This window comes from Sander lucioperca, chromosome 18, assembly GCF_008315115.2.
Source record: "Sander lucioperca isolate FBNREF2018 chromosome 18, SLUC_FBN_1.2, whole genome shotgun sequence".
NCBI lineage: Eukaryota > Metazoa > Chordata > Actinopteri > Perciformes > Percidae > Sander > Sander lucioperca.
Genome location: NC_050190.1, coordinates 25035698 through 25051703, shown reverse-complemented (window position 1 = coordinate 25051703; position 16006 = coordinate 25035698). Strand labels below are relative to the sequence as shown.

The following is a 16006-nucleotide window of genomic DNA, read 5'->3' as shown; positions in this document are numbered from 1 at the left end:
CTCTTTCAGCTTGTCCTAAATTGGAGTTCATTTTCTCTTTCAGCTTTTTCATTTTCCTCTCTGTGATACAGTGATGGACGTTGAAGGAGCTCCTGGCCTCACCCAGTTAACAGTCAGTGTGCATTCAGTGACAGAGCAGATGAAATGAAAAGCCCTTGATTGTCTGGAGGCGTTTTTCCGCAGTGTCTGTTCGAGAGCCTGCATAGCTCAGTCCTCAAAACCAGGTCAAAACGTGCCATGAAAGTAGAGGCTGTTTTATTTCTGCACAGCTTGCGGCTACTTCCTGCTTGGTAAAGACAACAGTGCCATGGACGGCAGGTCGGCATATGGAAAGACAGACTTTAGTAACAAATGGGTTGAATAGCACCATTGGACACACACCAGAGCTTCACAGTTTATGATTAGAAAGGCGTCATTTCTTTTGACACAGTTTACAGTGATAATGGGGGCAGATGCAACACTAAATTCTAGTACGTTTTGAAACATTAAGTCCTTGAATTCAGACACAGCTAGAAAAGAAACAGGTACAAAACTAAAGTTCTCATTTCTAGCCTACAACTAGACATTACGCTAAGGGACCGTTCGGTATTTATGGAATGGACCACTGGAGGAAAATAGGGGAGGGTCATGTCTTTTTATATTTTCCTGAGGGGAGGGTCATCCAACATTTTTTAGTCTGGGTGGGGGGGTCACCCAACTTTTTTTATTCATGAAAAGAGCAAAATTTCAAAGTGGCTTGTTTGGTGCATATTTATCCATGTAGCTCTGAGTCTCGGCCCCCTAGCAGATGGTCTGACCCCATACGCGGAGTTTGCTGGGGGGGGGCACTGCCCCCCTGGTGGCTCAAACAGGTAATTGCATTGTTTAAAAAATTAGTGGAATAATTACATCTGGCATGACCAGATATTAAATAAATATCTTAAATAACACAAAACAACTAAATGGTGATAGGTAATACATCAGATTTCATATACTGCTTTAGTAAAAAAAATATTACCTGGGTGATGATGGGAGCAGCAGGATGCAAAAAACGAAAGTTATTGTTGCACTAGTCTGGACATCTTGCCGTGCCAACCTTGCAATAAAGGTTTCCTAAATGCCATGTATAGTAATGTGATGTCAGCTTACTAATTGATTGCGGGTTTTGTGTAGATTTGGACTTGTATACGTTTATTCCACTTTGTTTAAACAGCGAAGTGGAGAGGCCTCGTTCACCTGTTTGGAGCTGGCTGGTGAATGTGACGCTCGTATCGGCCTTGCTGGATACACCGTGACTCTGTTTGTGTATCTACTGATCGCTGTGGATTACTTTTTATTCGTGTCAATGGATTACGGCAAAATGCGGATCTTTTTTCTCAACGTGTCTTAATGTTTTATGGTGTGACTGCGCTTGGTTTCTGCGTTTGGAGAGGCATCTCAACAGACTGTAGGTCCAACACTGATTGTTCACTGTTACATTTTAGTTGAATTTAAGCGTCTGTCTATTGCGTTCCAAAACAGCCGATAAGGGCGAATTGTTAAATTGTTACAATGTAACTTAAAAACTTTAAAAATAAACATATGTGTTTTGGAATATAATGTTCAGCTTCGGCAGCTTTACCTACGTGCTAAAATATACAATGACGAAGCCTAGTGACGAGTCCATAGCAACCAGTGTTGAATTGGTTATATCCCAGCGTCCTATGCTGGTCTCAATGTTTTATTGTTTTATTTCATATGAATACTAGTTTACTAGAGGAGGAACTTAGTATTTGAAGTAATGCAGTAATGCATGAAGTGTGCATTTAGTTTCCATGCTTATTGTTTTTCCACAACAATGTTAGTGAGTAAATCTACTGAAATGGCCACCACACCATAACAGAGGAGTGTGATGTGTAAGATGAGAATGCAGAGGTTAACTCATGTATGTCATGGCTGTAAAAATCAAATGGTATCTGTACTTCTTTGTTAAGTGCAAACTTGCACGCGAGGGGAGGGTCATTCCTTTTTTTCAAATCATTTTGGAGGGTCATAGGAAAATTATTATTGACGAGGGGAGGGTCACGTCTTTTTAGGTTAGAGGCCACAAAACTCCTCCGGTGGCCCCTTAATTAAATAACGAACAGTCCCTAAACTAGTTCTTTTTGTCAGCTGTTGCTAGCAATAGCTAATTATCTGACGATTCACTTGACTGGTAACTCAGTCTGCAACCAACTATATATTTTTTCAGCTTACTGTACTTCATCTTATTCACTTTAAAAATGAGAACCCTGTAAAAAACATGCATATACAGTATAGGATACAAAAAAAAAAGCATTTCCCGGGCAAAACATTAGCATCTTCATCTGATGATTCACGTAGAAGACATAGAAATAGAGATAAGCGTAGAGCTAATTTGCAGTAGTATTAAAGCACAGAATTATAAATAAAAATGTTACATAAACTGCAACCCTAAAAAATAATGTAGTTAGCTAATGACATGCTGTTCTTTGGCTTAGGAAATAACGCTGCAGTAGGTGTAAGTAGTAAGCTAACTAGCCGGACATGCTAACAATTGCAGCTTACATTTAAGCTGACAAACATACATAAATCTTTTTTTTGTGTTTTTGATAAGGCTAAACACAAAAGACACCACTCTCCAAACTCTATATATTATCGCTCATGCTATGCTTGGTTAGCCTAATGCTAGTTAGCCAGGCATGCTAATGTTTGCAGCCTACTTTAGAGCAGATAAACACACATTTTTTTTGTTTAATCCATTCCTTATATTCTTTCTCTTATGTTTTGGAAAGGCTAAATAAAAATCTTAGCGAAGGGTCAATTGTGGGAACCATGAAAAGATTTCCATAATTTCTAAAATGATTGAAAAACTATTAGCAATAAGATTTTGAGTTTGTGCTCAACAGTTTTCCAGTTACATTAATGCAACGCAAATTCAAGCTGGTTCAGGGACAGTTGAAATAAAAGCATTGTGCAACATTAGTGTAGAGAAGAGGATGCTGGAATGTTTGCAATGAGCTCTGGAGGATTTGTTTAGGTGGTGGGGGGTTATGGATGTCCCTGCTATCTGGGAGAGCTAATCATCTCAGTAATTAAGCCGAGTGGGAACACGTGCATGGCATGAATAATTCACAAGTGGCTCCAGGGCCATTCGGCGTGTTTCATTTTCTCTGCGCGGCCGAGCGAACTAGCCAATCTGTCAGAGGATAGCGCGTATGTCAGAGAGGCATCAGAGCCAATTTGGATTAAAGCCCCCACTAGGAAGTGGGAAGTGCAAGGAAAGGAATAGGTAGCTGTAATGTCACTGCTAAGCTTTTAAAGCTGCAGCAGAGGAAAAGCATTACTCTTCAAGGTAATTAAAAAACACACATATGTATATATATATATATATATATATATATATATATATATATATATATATATATATATATATATATATATATATATACAGTAGGCTACATGAAATGTTTCTACGGATAGATTTTGATTTCCCATAATCTACTTTCAAAAAGCTGTGTTACTTCTCAGAGAAATGTTTTAAGTGCACTGCTCTTTCTCAGAGCTTCAGGGTTAAGTACTTTCTCTGTGTTCTTTAAACAGTCTTTTTAGCCTAATTCTGTATGTGCAATACACAGTCATTTGGTTTCACACTGTAAACGGGTAAACTGAGGATGAGGACAACTTCTGTGACAGAAAACACCAAACAAACAACTTCCACTAAAGCCCTACGATGAAAGACGGTGAAAAATTAGTTTAATTTTGTACAGCTCGATCACTGATTATGTTTCCCCCTACAGTTATCACTAACCTGAGACTCTAACATGAAACGTGGTTGTTTACATGCACTGCCGCAGCCCTCGGAGAATACAGTTTGAAATATTAAGCAGGCGACTTGATGATATTTACTGTCCTGGTAACATTTCTGTTGTTAAAAATTAAGTTCTCACATCTTCCAACACGCTGGAAGAGTTAAGATTTGGCCAGATTGTTATACTCCTCCGTGTTTAACAAGATCCCATGTCCAACCCATCTTCCACAAGCAGAGCCTAAGTGGCTTGTGCATTATTCATGGCTTATATCTGCCGTCATTAAAAATGCAGAAGAAGTCGTTAACTATCCACACATTGAAACTCAGATGAAAAAAAAGTTTCCATAGTTTCTTAATGTGAGAAAAGGAGTCCTTATTTGACACATGGGACAGCGCAGCAGGAAATGGGGCAGAAGTGATCTATTCTTGTCAGCGCTGGATTTATCTGGCCAAGACGGCGTCTTCTGCAAATGATCAGGTCGCCTATATACGCCGATGATCTTGTTTAAATGTGTCAAAAAAAAGTACAGAGAAAGAGTGAAATGGAGAGGGTTGATACTGATTAACCTGTGGAAGAGGAAGGTGTTTTTTTTTAAGGTCTTGTCAGGTCATTCAGTCAAGTGTCAGATACTCTCTTCTGTCACTAAAGCCCATTTGTTGGTAATTGAGTAGTATCTTTTTAGTATCTATTTATTTTCTGGGGTAGAAACAGCACAATTCACGCCCATCTGGGAATCGTTCCCTACGAAGCCCCCCTGGTCCCACTTTGTCAAAAAAAATAATTATAACTTTCTCGTGGCCTCAAGATAGTAACTCGTGGCCTCAAGATACTATCTCGAGTTACTATCTTGAGGCCACGAGATAGTATCTTGAGGCCACGAGATAGTATCTTGAGGCCACGAGTTACTATCTTGAGGCCACGAGTTACTATCTTAAGGCCACGAGATAGTATCTTGAGGCCACGAGATAGTTATAATTAATTTTTTTTGACAAAGTGGGACCAGGGGGGCTCCGTAGTTCCCTATCTCTCTCCCCTAATTTTTGTCATCCTGTCAGCTGTCAAATAAAGGAATACAGTCTCTCTTTTTTCTTTAAAAGGTATGTTTCTGCAACGTTTTGGATTTAACATTTGAGCTTTATCATCATAAGTCAATATGTTGATTTTCCTAAGCTAAAAAAAATGGTGAAACCCTGTTTTGTGGTGCTCGAAGTTTTAGCAATAACATTTCTGGGTCAGACTTTGGGCCAACCGTTTTCATTAACTTCTCTACAAGTATGTGTGTTTTAAATTACCATGCTTGATTAGCCTCTAGTCGGGTACTGATCCTTTCTTTTACTTGGTAAAAGTCCTGCAAAATGGAGGATAAACAAGAAGTGATCACCAAACTCTATGTGCTAACAAAGGTGTAAGTTGTCTTGCCCTAAACTGGTGCAACAAAACTAACAGGCCGTCAATAAAGTGCAGTTTGTTCATGCTCAAGCAGTTCAGAGGTCTAATCAGACAATGTAAGTGAAAACACCTGCATGGATGGAATGTAGGTGTGTGTGTGTGTGTGTGTGTGTGTGTGTGTGTGTGTGTGTGTGTGTGTGTGTGTGTGTGTGTGTGTGTGTGAGAGTGTGTGTCGGAGCTTTGAGGTCTGACGCTGAACCAATTTTAAAAACGAGAGCTTAAGCAGTTCCAGACATGGATTAAATTAATATGGTTATTAATAGTCAGAGAAGTAAAACGTGCTGCTTATGTCAGGTAGTCTGTAGTATTTAAGGCAAAGTCTGACCTTACCTCATCTATTCAGTGGAAATTATGTCGATATTTGACTTTTTTGGGCTAGATTTTGATCAGTCATTGCTGTGCAGTACAAAGCAGCTGGTATGTTCATGGCAAACAGACACATCTGTGGTGAAGCTGGAAACAGGCTGGGAATGTGGGGGAAAATGAGAAGGGATGCACTATCAATTATTATAATCCAGGTGATATGTCTGACAGCTATATGTCCACCACCAATCAGCTATGAAAGCAAAAACACATGACAAGTTGCCTCAAGTTTAAGAAATGAATGGCCAAGGTGGACACCTTTGTCATTATGTAAAATCCACTTTCATGCTCACACCAGGGTCACTTTTATGAAAAAAAAACAAGAAAGCTGAAAAAAAATTGTTATTGCAAATATGATAAGTCAATATTTGGTTTAACCATCATTTAACTGTGACAGTATTCTTGCTATGGTTACCTGCAGTATTGAGGGCAGATTAGATAGGAACAATGTTTGAGGAGTCCCAATTTACACTTTTAATAGACATCTGTCAGCCAATCAGAAACAGGAGTTTTCTGTTGCCGTGGTGCATCGGGCTACATTCTTTAACTGTCCACCTGATCGTCTGAGATCTGAGATCATAAAGTCAAGTCTGTAGTTTTCCTTTGCGATATCCTGGATTTTGACCTCACTTACAGTTATTTAACTCAGCCAATAGAATGAAGCTCTGTTCTTATGAGTTCAAATCTGATTTCTGCTCTGTAAAGTCTTGGTTGTCTTCACAAGAACAGCCTGAGGATAATTATATCAGTTCCTGTCGCTGATTGATGATTATGCTGATGATATTTATGGCGATAACAATGATAAAAACAGGGTCACTGCAGGCTTTAACCTGTCCTCATCTGCTGCACAGATTTCAGGTTGAGCTCACTTTCTTATGCAACTGATGTCCTAATTTAATGTGGGCTGACTGTGTTATAGGGCAGATGTGACGAAGCATAATACATTATTCTGTTTTAAAACCCTCCTTTAAATCTGATAACTTCCTTTTGGTTTGGACTAATTTATGTACAGAAACGAAAAAGAAAAAACTTTTTTCTTTCCCAGTCGTGCCACAAAAGGGAAACTGGCACATTGGAGTTTTGAAGCATTTATCTCTCTCCAGTTACACGCCTGGAGCGTGTTGAAATATTCAGCTGGTCTGTGTTCCCACCCAGAAAAGTTATATAAAATCCCCCTCAATGCATAAGTCAATGTTTTCTGTGTGGACCAAAGATGACAAGATGACCCAGACTGGACATGAAATATTCTGTTCAAAGTATCTCGTCAAACTCGATGAGACATTCAGCATCGCTCTACCTCGCTTTCCTGCACATTCTCTGTTTCACTTCTTCTCTTCGGGCATTCTGGGTCATTGTGTTCGCTCTCATTTTCCTGTTCTTTATCTCCCTCTTTCATTAACATTTACACAGTTAATCTCTTTACATGGCAGCTCGAGGGGTAAATATCATCGCCTGTAATGGAACAGCGTCAACCTAAATGGCTTTGAGACATCCAAGCCCCCCCTCACTGTGAAATTTCATTCTCTATAGACCTCTGACCCGCCTTTGTCCTCCGTCTCATCCCCATATCAGTGAATCAGTCTGCTATCATGAACAAACGAGCAAACGCGTCTTTTATCTGCACATAATCACTTACAGCACAGACGACGTACTTAAAGATTAGAAAGATTGTCACCACACTCTAACGACTGACTCGTCCTAAACAATAAAAGACCCAGGACATATTCACTCACAAGAAAAAGCACTCAGCACAACAGTTATTACTTACTGAGTACAGCTGGCTTATAAGGCCACAAATCTATATTATAATGTATCAATTTACAGACATTATGAATATGTTTACATCCTTGTTTACTCATGAAATGTTTTCAATAAATAAATGGTATAAATCGCATATAGTACAACTGAGAATAGCAACAAAAAACAAGAACATCAAACTAAAACTTTGACCCACCCATCATCCCACAGTCCAGTCAAAAAAGTCCAGAATCCTATATTGTTCGTACTGTAATTAATCAGGACAAACATAGCAGAAACTAGCCGACATTTAGTCAAGAAAAGTGATAGAAAAGAGATATTGTTACATTTATTATCAAAGAGGTCAATGTGACACTTAATTCTGATATACTATTATTTCTAATTATATAATAATATGGGTTCAAAAATGTAATTTTTAACTATCAACAGGCACTGTCCACATATGCCTCCATATATACATCCATATATATATATATATATATATATATATATATATATATATATATATATATATATACATACTGTATATATTTTATATATACTACTCATTCTGTTGTTACATTATACACACTCACACATGCACAAACAGGACCTTATACATACACTAATGGAGAGATGTTAGAGTGAGGCCCATTAAAGGCACACTGGTCTAAACCTGCATGGTAAATCCAGACAGCTAGCTAGACTATCTGTCCAATCTGAGTTTTCTGTTGCACGACTAAAACAACTTTTGAACGTACACGTTCCACCAAAACAAGTTCCTTCCCGAGGCTATTTTGCAGAGACACCGATGATCCGTACGGCTCTTAGCACCACCCGTGACGATTGTGATTGGTTTAAAGAAATGCCAATAAACCAGAGTACTTTTTTCTCCCATCCAGGAATGCTGTGTGGACTAGCCAGACCTCCCTCCAAAGCACTGTGGAGGATGGTCTGGCAAAGCACCCTGAGCAGATGGGAGATTGGTGCCTTGTTCAAGGACACCTCAGCAGTGCCCAGGAGGTGAACTGGCACCTCTCCAGCTACCATTCCACACCCGTACTTGGTCGGTAGGGGGACTTGAACCAGCGACCCTCCGGTTCCCCAAGCCAAGTCCCTACAGGCTGAGCCACTGCTGCTGCGAAACACAAGCGCCCAACATGTTGCTCGAAACCCACAACCCTGAGACTAAGAGTCTAATGCTCTACCGACTGAGCTAGCCGGGTGTTTTAAATACTGTATATTATGGCAGCATTGATATATTTATTGGCAACTTGGGGATAGCGGACCAAACTATAAACACAACACTGACATATTATTACACATCACCAAGTCTAATATTCACTCTCCCTATTGCTCTGGTCTAGTTAACCAATTACCAAGTTAAATATCTGGCTCTTTAGCTGCTAAAAGCTCCACTATGTTCACCAGATGGTCCCTAACTATGTCTGTCTGCTGTACAGTTGCTTTATTAGAGCTGTTTTGCTGAAAACAGGGCGATCAATTAAAGCACTGACGTTGCAGAAGCCTGTGTTTGAAGCATGTGACCAGATGACAACTAGGTGTTGTAGTTTATCGGGGGACAGTTGACATGAGCAAAATTACTTTGCTCAGCCACTTCCAATCTCAGTATTTACAAATGTTTGGTTAAATCGGCAGCTGTACTATATCTCCGAGGATTTGTATTGCTAATGAATTCTACCAATTTCTGTGAGAAAGAAGCCAGATACACATTTTTTCACACTTATTTATGGTAAAGCTGTCATTCTGTATTTTGCATCTGGACTATTAGTTGCATGGCACACAGCAGGAGTGAGTGCGGATACAATGGATCCGGAGTGACAGCCAGCCTCATTACTATTAGCAGACAGGAGTTAAAAAAGGACAGAAGGACAGGGATCCCGCCACCAGTATCTGACTACCTTCCCTGCTTCCGCTGAGCTCAGGCAGAGCTGCAGGTGGCTCATTCAGACACGAATCAACTGCTGCTGACAACATCGGCCTCAAGATTGAGGCAAGTCTTTTAATATTCGTCCCAGTACCTGCTCTGCCTGTCCTCATTAGCCTGCTTTTTGGGACATCTTGGATGAGAGCTTGCAGGGTCTCTGTCTGTGTTGATATTGTGTCAGGGTGCGCATGCCCATCTGTTTACGTCAGGAGGCTTAGGATCAAACACATGCTGACCTTAAAGGGGAGCACATGTGCTCACTAGAAGTGAAAAATTCCTTAAATCACTTGCAAATTCCTGAAATGACTCACTACTACAACCTGTTTCCGCTTGCATACAGAGCTCAAAGGGAAACTTTCAGGGTTGTTGGGTTAAAATCTCCCCTGCTGCCTCTGATTTGTCTTTCCTCCTGTGGCAAGAGGGCAAATACTAATTAAGAATTTTCTGCTACAGTCTGCTACTTATTTTCTGCACACCCACGCATCTTCTTGTACTTTAATTAATCACTTTTAATTGCCACTAAACACATTGAGGAGACAGAGCTTGACGTAGATTGCATACAGGGTCCAGTGCGACCTCTTATGACACCCGTGAAGAGCTGAGAACTACTCACCATGTCCAGATTTACCAGCCCCTTTACTTTTGTTTTAATGTGATTTACAGAGATTAACACAGACATCCTGACACCACAAAAGACACCTCTGACACAAATCTGAAAAGGCAGACGAGAACTGGGTGAGTCACACTTTGTAGCTCTTGAATTTCTACTGAAATTGACTTTGGAGACATGAAATTGATTACCATCGCGGTTTAGACACGGTCACGCAGTCCAAAAGGGAGGGTTGGAGATAAAACACAGTGTTATTTATTGCCTCGGAGACCAGCGGAGAAGTTGAGAAGACGTCCAAGCAAAAAGCGGGAGTAATGATCTGTAGCCACATTCATTTAGCCACACAGTTTCTGTAGAAAGAGGAGGGGAACGGTTGTAAAGCATCTGGGATGGATTCCTCGTGGGGTCCGGTATCTTGGAGACCTCTGCTGCTCTGCACAACATCAAGAGGGATTTGGTTGCCATGGCGGCAGGTGGTTCAACTCTGTCTCCATAAAGAGAGAAATGTTTCACAAAGATAGAGAGCAGACAACATCGCGGACGATGACGGTGCAGATTAAAAACCTTGAAGAAAAATCCCAATTGGAGAATAGAAGAGATCTTATTAAATGATATCAACGAGCGTGTTCACTGCTCTGAAATGTAAATGCTGCAGGTGTAGATTTAAGATGCTGTCGCTGAGAAACAAGGTTCAAGTTTCTTAGTGTTGTACTTGTACTACTACATCAACATTGGACAGTGATTCTGAAACATGCAGCAACCCAGTCACAAGATCAAACAACCAACAGCCTTGATCGGTTTTAAGGGCAAAGCAAGATGTTAATGTGTGTGTTTATGTGCATTTGTTTCTGGTTTCTGTATATTATATTGTATTTGAGCATATGGTGAGAGCATAGATAGGCCTGTATTTGAATACTGGTTGGTTTTGTATATGGCCAGATCCAAACCTTAAAGCTGCAGTAGCCATTATTTTTATATATATATACAATGGATCAAATGAGATAATGACAGAAGCTTTTTAAAAATATCACTTTGGTTTCTTGGAAATTGTGATGTTCATTTTTTTTCTGACATTTTATAACTTAAACAATGTAGGTGCACCCCTACTTCAGACATCAAAATCTTATATTTCAGTTAATTTTACTGTAAATGAGAGTTTAACAGCCATTAACACATGATAAAATCTGGAGAGTGAGCAATCACATATCAGAGGAAGCCAGTGCCACCACTTTGGCTACATCCTTGAGTTTCAGCTAAAGATGATGTGGATTAAGCACAAGTACAAGTGACGCATGAGAATCTACAGTGAATCTGCAGGATATGAAAAACAGTTTTATCCCTAAAGAATTATGTGAGGAACACCCTGAGGCTCTGAAAGATGCCCATTCTCAACACTGCCAGCTCCGAACTCTCAGCCATCTGTTGCAGTTCTGCAGGCAGCAGCTTCAGAACACAGGTCAGAAATAAGCAGGTGCCACGATAGAAGCCAAAAAACAGGGCGACAGGCTGCATATTGGCACCAATATCTCTGGTAGCATCGATTGGTTTCTAAAAATTCTCCTTTAGCTCTTTCTTTCCAGTTTGGATCCAAGAAAGATGAAGCAGAAAAGGTAGGCAACTTCTCAAGTGATGGCAATTTGATGTGAGCGAAATGATCAACCCCCCTCAGATTTTTCTATCAACTTTACAATTGCCTTATACATCTGAGGTGACACACTATCTTCACAGCCATCTAGAAGAGATGATTGCACTGGAGGTCTGTGAAATGGCTGCTTTGGAGACATACAAGACCAATTCTGACTGTAAACGACAGCTGATCTACACCTGAAGGGAGACAAAGGTAGGTGTGTGTGTGTGTGTGTGTGTGTGTGTGTGTGTGTGTGTGTGTGTGTGAGAGAGAGAGAGAGAGTTTTTTGCGAACAAAAAAATCAATGCATTCACCATATTTTTGGTTTTCTAATGAAAACCAGGCAACACCATCACTACACACCACCCTCCCTGTGTGTATGTGTGTGTGTGTGTGTGTGTGTGTGTGTGTGTGTGTGTGTGGGTGTATGAGTGAGTATTGAAGAGCGTCTTTATCTAGCTTTACATCCTCCCTCGCCACTGGAAGCGGAGAGCGTGGAGGTGAGGGTTACAGCTGCCAAGGCGTAGATAAACTCAGCTCTGCAGCTCTCTGAAGCTTCTCCCTGCCCACCAGTCGCGTAAGGTGCATGCTATTATGACGGGCCCTAGTGCACGCTAGTAAGTAGTTATAAAACACACACACACACACACACACACACACACACACACACACACACACACACACACACACACACACACACACACAATTAGGCATTTGTTTAAAGATGTGCTCAGTCAGTCTTGACAGTTTTCGCACCTTAACTAGCTACTGTTATTGTATCGTCACTAGTGCTGCTGCAATTAGTCGACTTAGTCGTCATAATCGACCATTAAAATAAGTCGACGGTAATTTTTTTTAGTCAACGTCATCGTTTTACCATTGACTGCCTATTTATTTTTGGTCTCCGTCTCAAACGGCTCGCTGTAATTCACATCCACACCAGTCTGTGCGCTGTGCGCGCCTTGCTGGTTAATCTGCTCTCCTCTTTCTTCCCCCTCCACCCCGCCTTCACTGCTTTGATTTGAAAAATGGCGGCGGCTGGTAAAAGAGTGGTCTGTAACTTCGGCGTACGAGTTGAGCAGAGGCTGCACAGTTTGACCAGCGGGAAACGGCGCGGCCGCGGCACACCAGGCCGCCGGATGGTGTTGCTAAGAACTTGCAATGTATAACTATTATCAGACCGGCCCTCGCGGCCTCGAAACACTACCGGCCCACCGGGAAAAGTCCTGACTCCGCCTCTGAATGTAAGTATATGATTATTAATGAAACGGCGAGCAAGTCTGTACTGTTTATTAACTCTGGACAAGTACAATGACTGTCTTTGGATGTTAAACAGGCTTCTTAGACTCTGGCAGTAATGTTTTAAACCCCGCCATGCACGCAAGTGTAAACGCGAGCAGCTACACACTGGCTGCGTGGCGTGAGCGTGGCGTTTCAGTTGTGTGTCAGCTGCGTGGCTGCTGCGTGGATTTTTCTATGTCTTTACACACCAGAAACGTGTCTGACGCAGCGCTGCTGCTGCTAGCCTTATCTGTACACATGTATGTTTCTTGATTTACTGCACTCAAGCGGTATACTTCATGTTAAACATAAATATATACTGATTTGATTACAGCAAAGACGTCGGCAGTATTCACGGCAAAATAGGCTACAGAATATTTTGTTCTGTATTGACAGGTGCAATATTTGAAAATCGATAATTATTTATAATTTTTTTTAATTACATTTATATCTGCATTTATGTCATTTTTTTATTTGGTAACATTTAAGTTATTTATATTGTTTATGGCACCAGTGACATTTTATGTTTTGGCCCTTCAGTTGAGTTCGAAATAACAAACACTTGATTTTTTTTCACTTGATTTTTTTTTTAAATTAGTCATTAAGATTAGTCGACTAATCGAAAAATTAGTCGAAAGATTAATCGTTAGAAAATTAGTCGTTAGTGGCAGCATTAATCATCACATGATCAAATGGAGACTTGACATTAGACAATGTCTACATACCTATTACACACAAAAAATGTGTATGAAAATAATAAATTATTCATCTCAGGGGTGCAAAATTGTCAACTTCTAGCAAAAATAGCCATTTCCAAAAAAAATTATTTGTGTGATTTCTTTAGATCTGATGAGTTTTTTTTTTTTTTAAGTGACTTGACCAGATCTCTCCCTTACTTTTGTAGCAGTAATTACATTCATTCTATGGTGAGATTTTTTGTTGCTAAATTCGACTGTAAATCAAAATTTTAAAGCTGATATCTAATCTGAGTCAGTCTCACTCCTGCCCAAAACCTCTCCTGCCAAAACATGGAGGGCCCACTCTGTCTATGGGGCCCCAGTGAAACCGCACTGCCTGCACTATCTACATTTACGCCCCTGCCGCCCACAACAACTCAGCTTCCAAAATAGTATCTCTTTTCCACACTAAATGCCTGCATGTGCTTCACTGCTGGCTCTTATTAAAGCATTGCTCCAATATTAGCCGTGCCAAATGATCTGTGGGGCGCCTGTTGAGCTGTCAAAGCACAGAGGGGAGTGGAACACATATATATAGAGTGAAGGAATCTGCTATGGAAGCTCGGGAGACAAATGGCTAAGAGCTGAAATCATGCCAGAATCACTGTGCAACTTAAGTTCATCATTTAAAGGAGAAAAAACAGATGTAATAGAAGCAGTTTCCTGTTGATAAAGGAGGCCTGCTCCTGGTTGTCCAATCGTGAACAGAATTTCAAATAGAGAGCTGCGTCCTGACAGCTTTGCGCACTAAAGACAGCAGAGTTCTCAGTTTGGAGACGTGCGCATTTCATGAAGCTGGCTGAAATGTGATCTGGAGGTGTGTCGGGGAGGTAAATTCATCCACTTCCTACATTGTGCATTGTTAAACATTCATTTAAATCCAATGTGACAGAATACATTCCCACAGCTCTGTATATCTACTGGATGCTAAGCGGAACTGACAAGATAGCGCAAATGATTTCCAAGGCAGACTTGTTGCTCAGCTCAGAGGATGATTGTGAATAAACACACATAGCCTACACAGAAAAGACGCACTTGTAAACAGCAAATACAGATTTTGCAGCTTGATATTCTCTTTACGCACGTACCTTGTGCAGTTTCCACATTGCGCCCAAAGCTTTTACTTCATGTGTGCCGTGTTTGCCTTCTTCCAAACACTGATAACACACAGGCATCTTACACTGTACACAGTACATGCTTAGATTCTCCAGTTCGTGCTCTGTGCAAGTGGATATTTTGCGCGGACTCGTGCGGCGACTTATCCGCCCCTGCGCTGGCGGCACCAGGCGATGCTTGGCGAGGGGACCACGGGGAGGATGGCACCGGAGGCGGCACGGGTCGCAGTAGAAGACGTCGCACTGCTCGCACATCACGGTGGCCTCCTTCGGACTCTTCTCGCAGAGCTGGCACTTGAGAGCGGCCGCTTTGCTCTGCTGATACCTGTCTACAACCCCCTCCAGCACCCGGTTCTTGGGGAATCCGCGGAGCCCCCGCTCGTCCAGGATTAGGCTGCGGTGACACTGCGGGCAAGTGATGCAGGAGTTGCGGGGGATCGGGGGTAAAGAGCTGGGCTGCGGTAACAGGTGCTGCGCAGGAGGCTGGGGGACAGACGGGGGAAAAACCCGCACCCCGTTTGGTGATTTTTGGCAAGGGGTTGTCGGAGTGCTGATGAAGCCACCATAGGAACCGTATCCACTGTCCGCCTCACTGTACAAACTCATTTTATCTAAATCCAGGTAATCATAGTCAGAGACGCCGGATCCGGAGGCTCGGCTGCTCTGTGGGGACTCAGCGTCCGGGGTCTGCACAAGAATATTCCGAGCACACGCCAGGCAAATGTTGTGTGAGCACGGCAGTATGATGGGCTCCCGGAAAAAAGAGCCACAAACAGGGCATTTTAACTCTTCCTCCATTTCATCCATGGCTGCTTCTGTGGGGTGAGAGATTCCTCGGGGGCGTGTGAACACAAACAGGAGAAGTTAACAACAGAGTCTCAGCTGATTAAGTCTGCTGCTCTGTTTGTGCGTAAACGGAGCTCCAGTCGCGTCCTACTGGCAATACTGCAAGTGCAACCTTGACCAGAGGAAAGGCATCAGCACCGAGGAGGCAGGCTAACCGATACGACACACTCTTCACCAATAGGCAACCAGCATCAGCTCAGACTGGGTTACTATTGGACAACCAGTGGATTCCAAACAACCATTGGATAAGTCAACTGTCAGTGTGGAGAGAGGCTCCGCTAATGAGCTTTACAGCGAGATATAACAACAGATACTAGTGTCTTAGACATTACTGAACATGTAGGCTACCAACCTAATTGTTAAGGGGATTATAAGGAAAACAATGAGAGGCCATCCTTTCAATACAGAACAATACATTACAATGTGATCATCATGCAGATATAATAGATCATGTATATGTAAACCAAAGAAAATACTGTGTATTGTTTTAGAAGATGCTCTCTTA

General features: G+C 41.6%; 1 protein-coding gene across 5 annotated transcripts in view; it reads right to left on the bottom strand.

Annotated features, from left to right (window-relative positions):
• Nucleotides 1–15628, bottom strand: part of trim9 (tripartite motif containing 9) — a 49508-nt gene extending 33880 nt beyond the window's left edge. For 4 of the 5 annotated variants that reach the window (XR_004106809.2, XR_004106810.1, XM_031309861.2 and 1 more), the window contains exon 1: nt 14629–15462. Coding sequence is in view for 3 of the 5 variants with exons in the window: in XM_031309861.2 (XP_031165721.1) it covers nt 14629–15462 (834 nt within the window). In the remaining 2 variants the exon portion in view is untranslated. Of the gene's footprint in view, nt 1–14628 lie in introns of all 5 variants that reach the window. The other variant, XM_031309860.2, reaches the window with a different exon arrangement.
• Between the last annotated feature and the right edge of the window lie 378 nt (nt 15629–16006).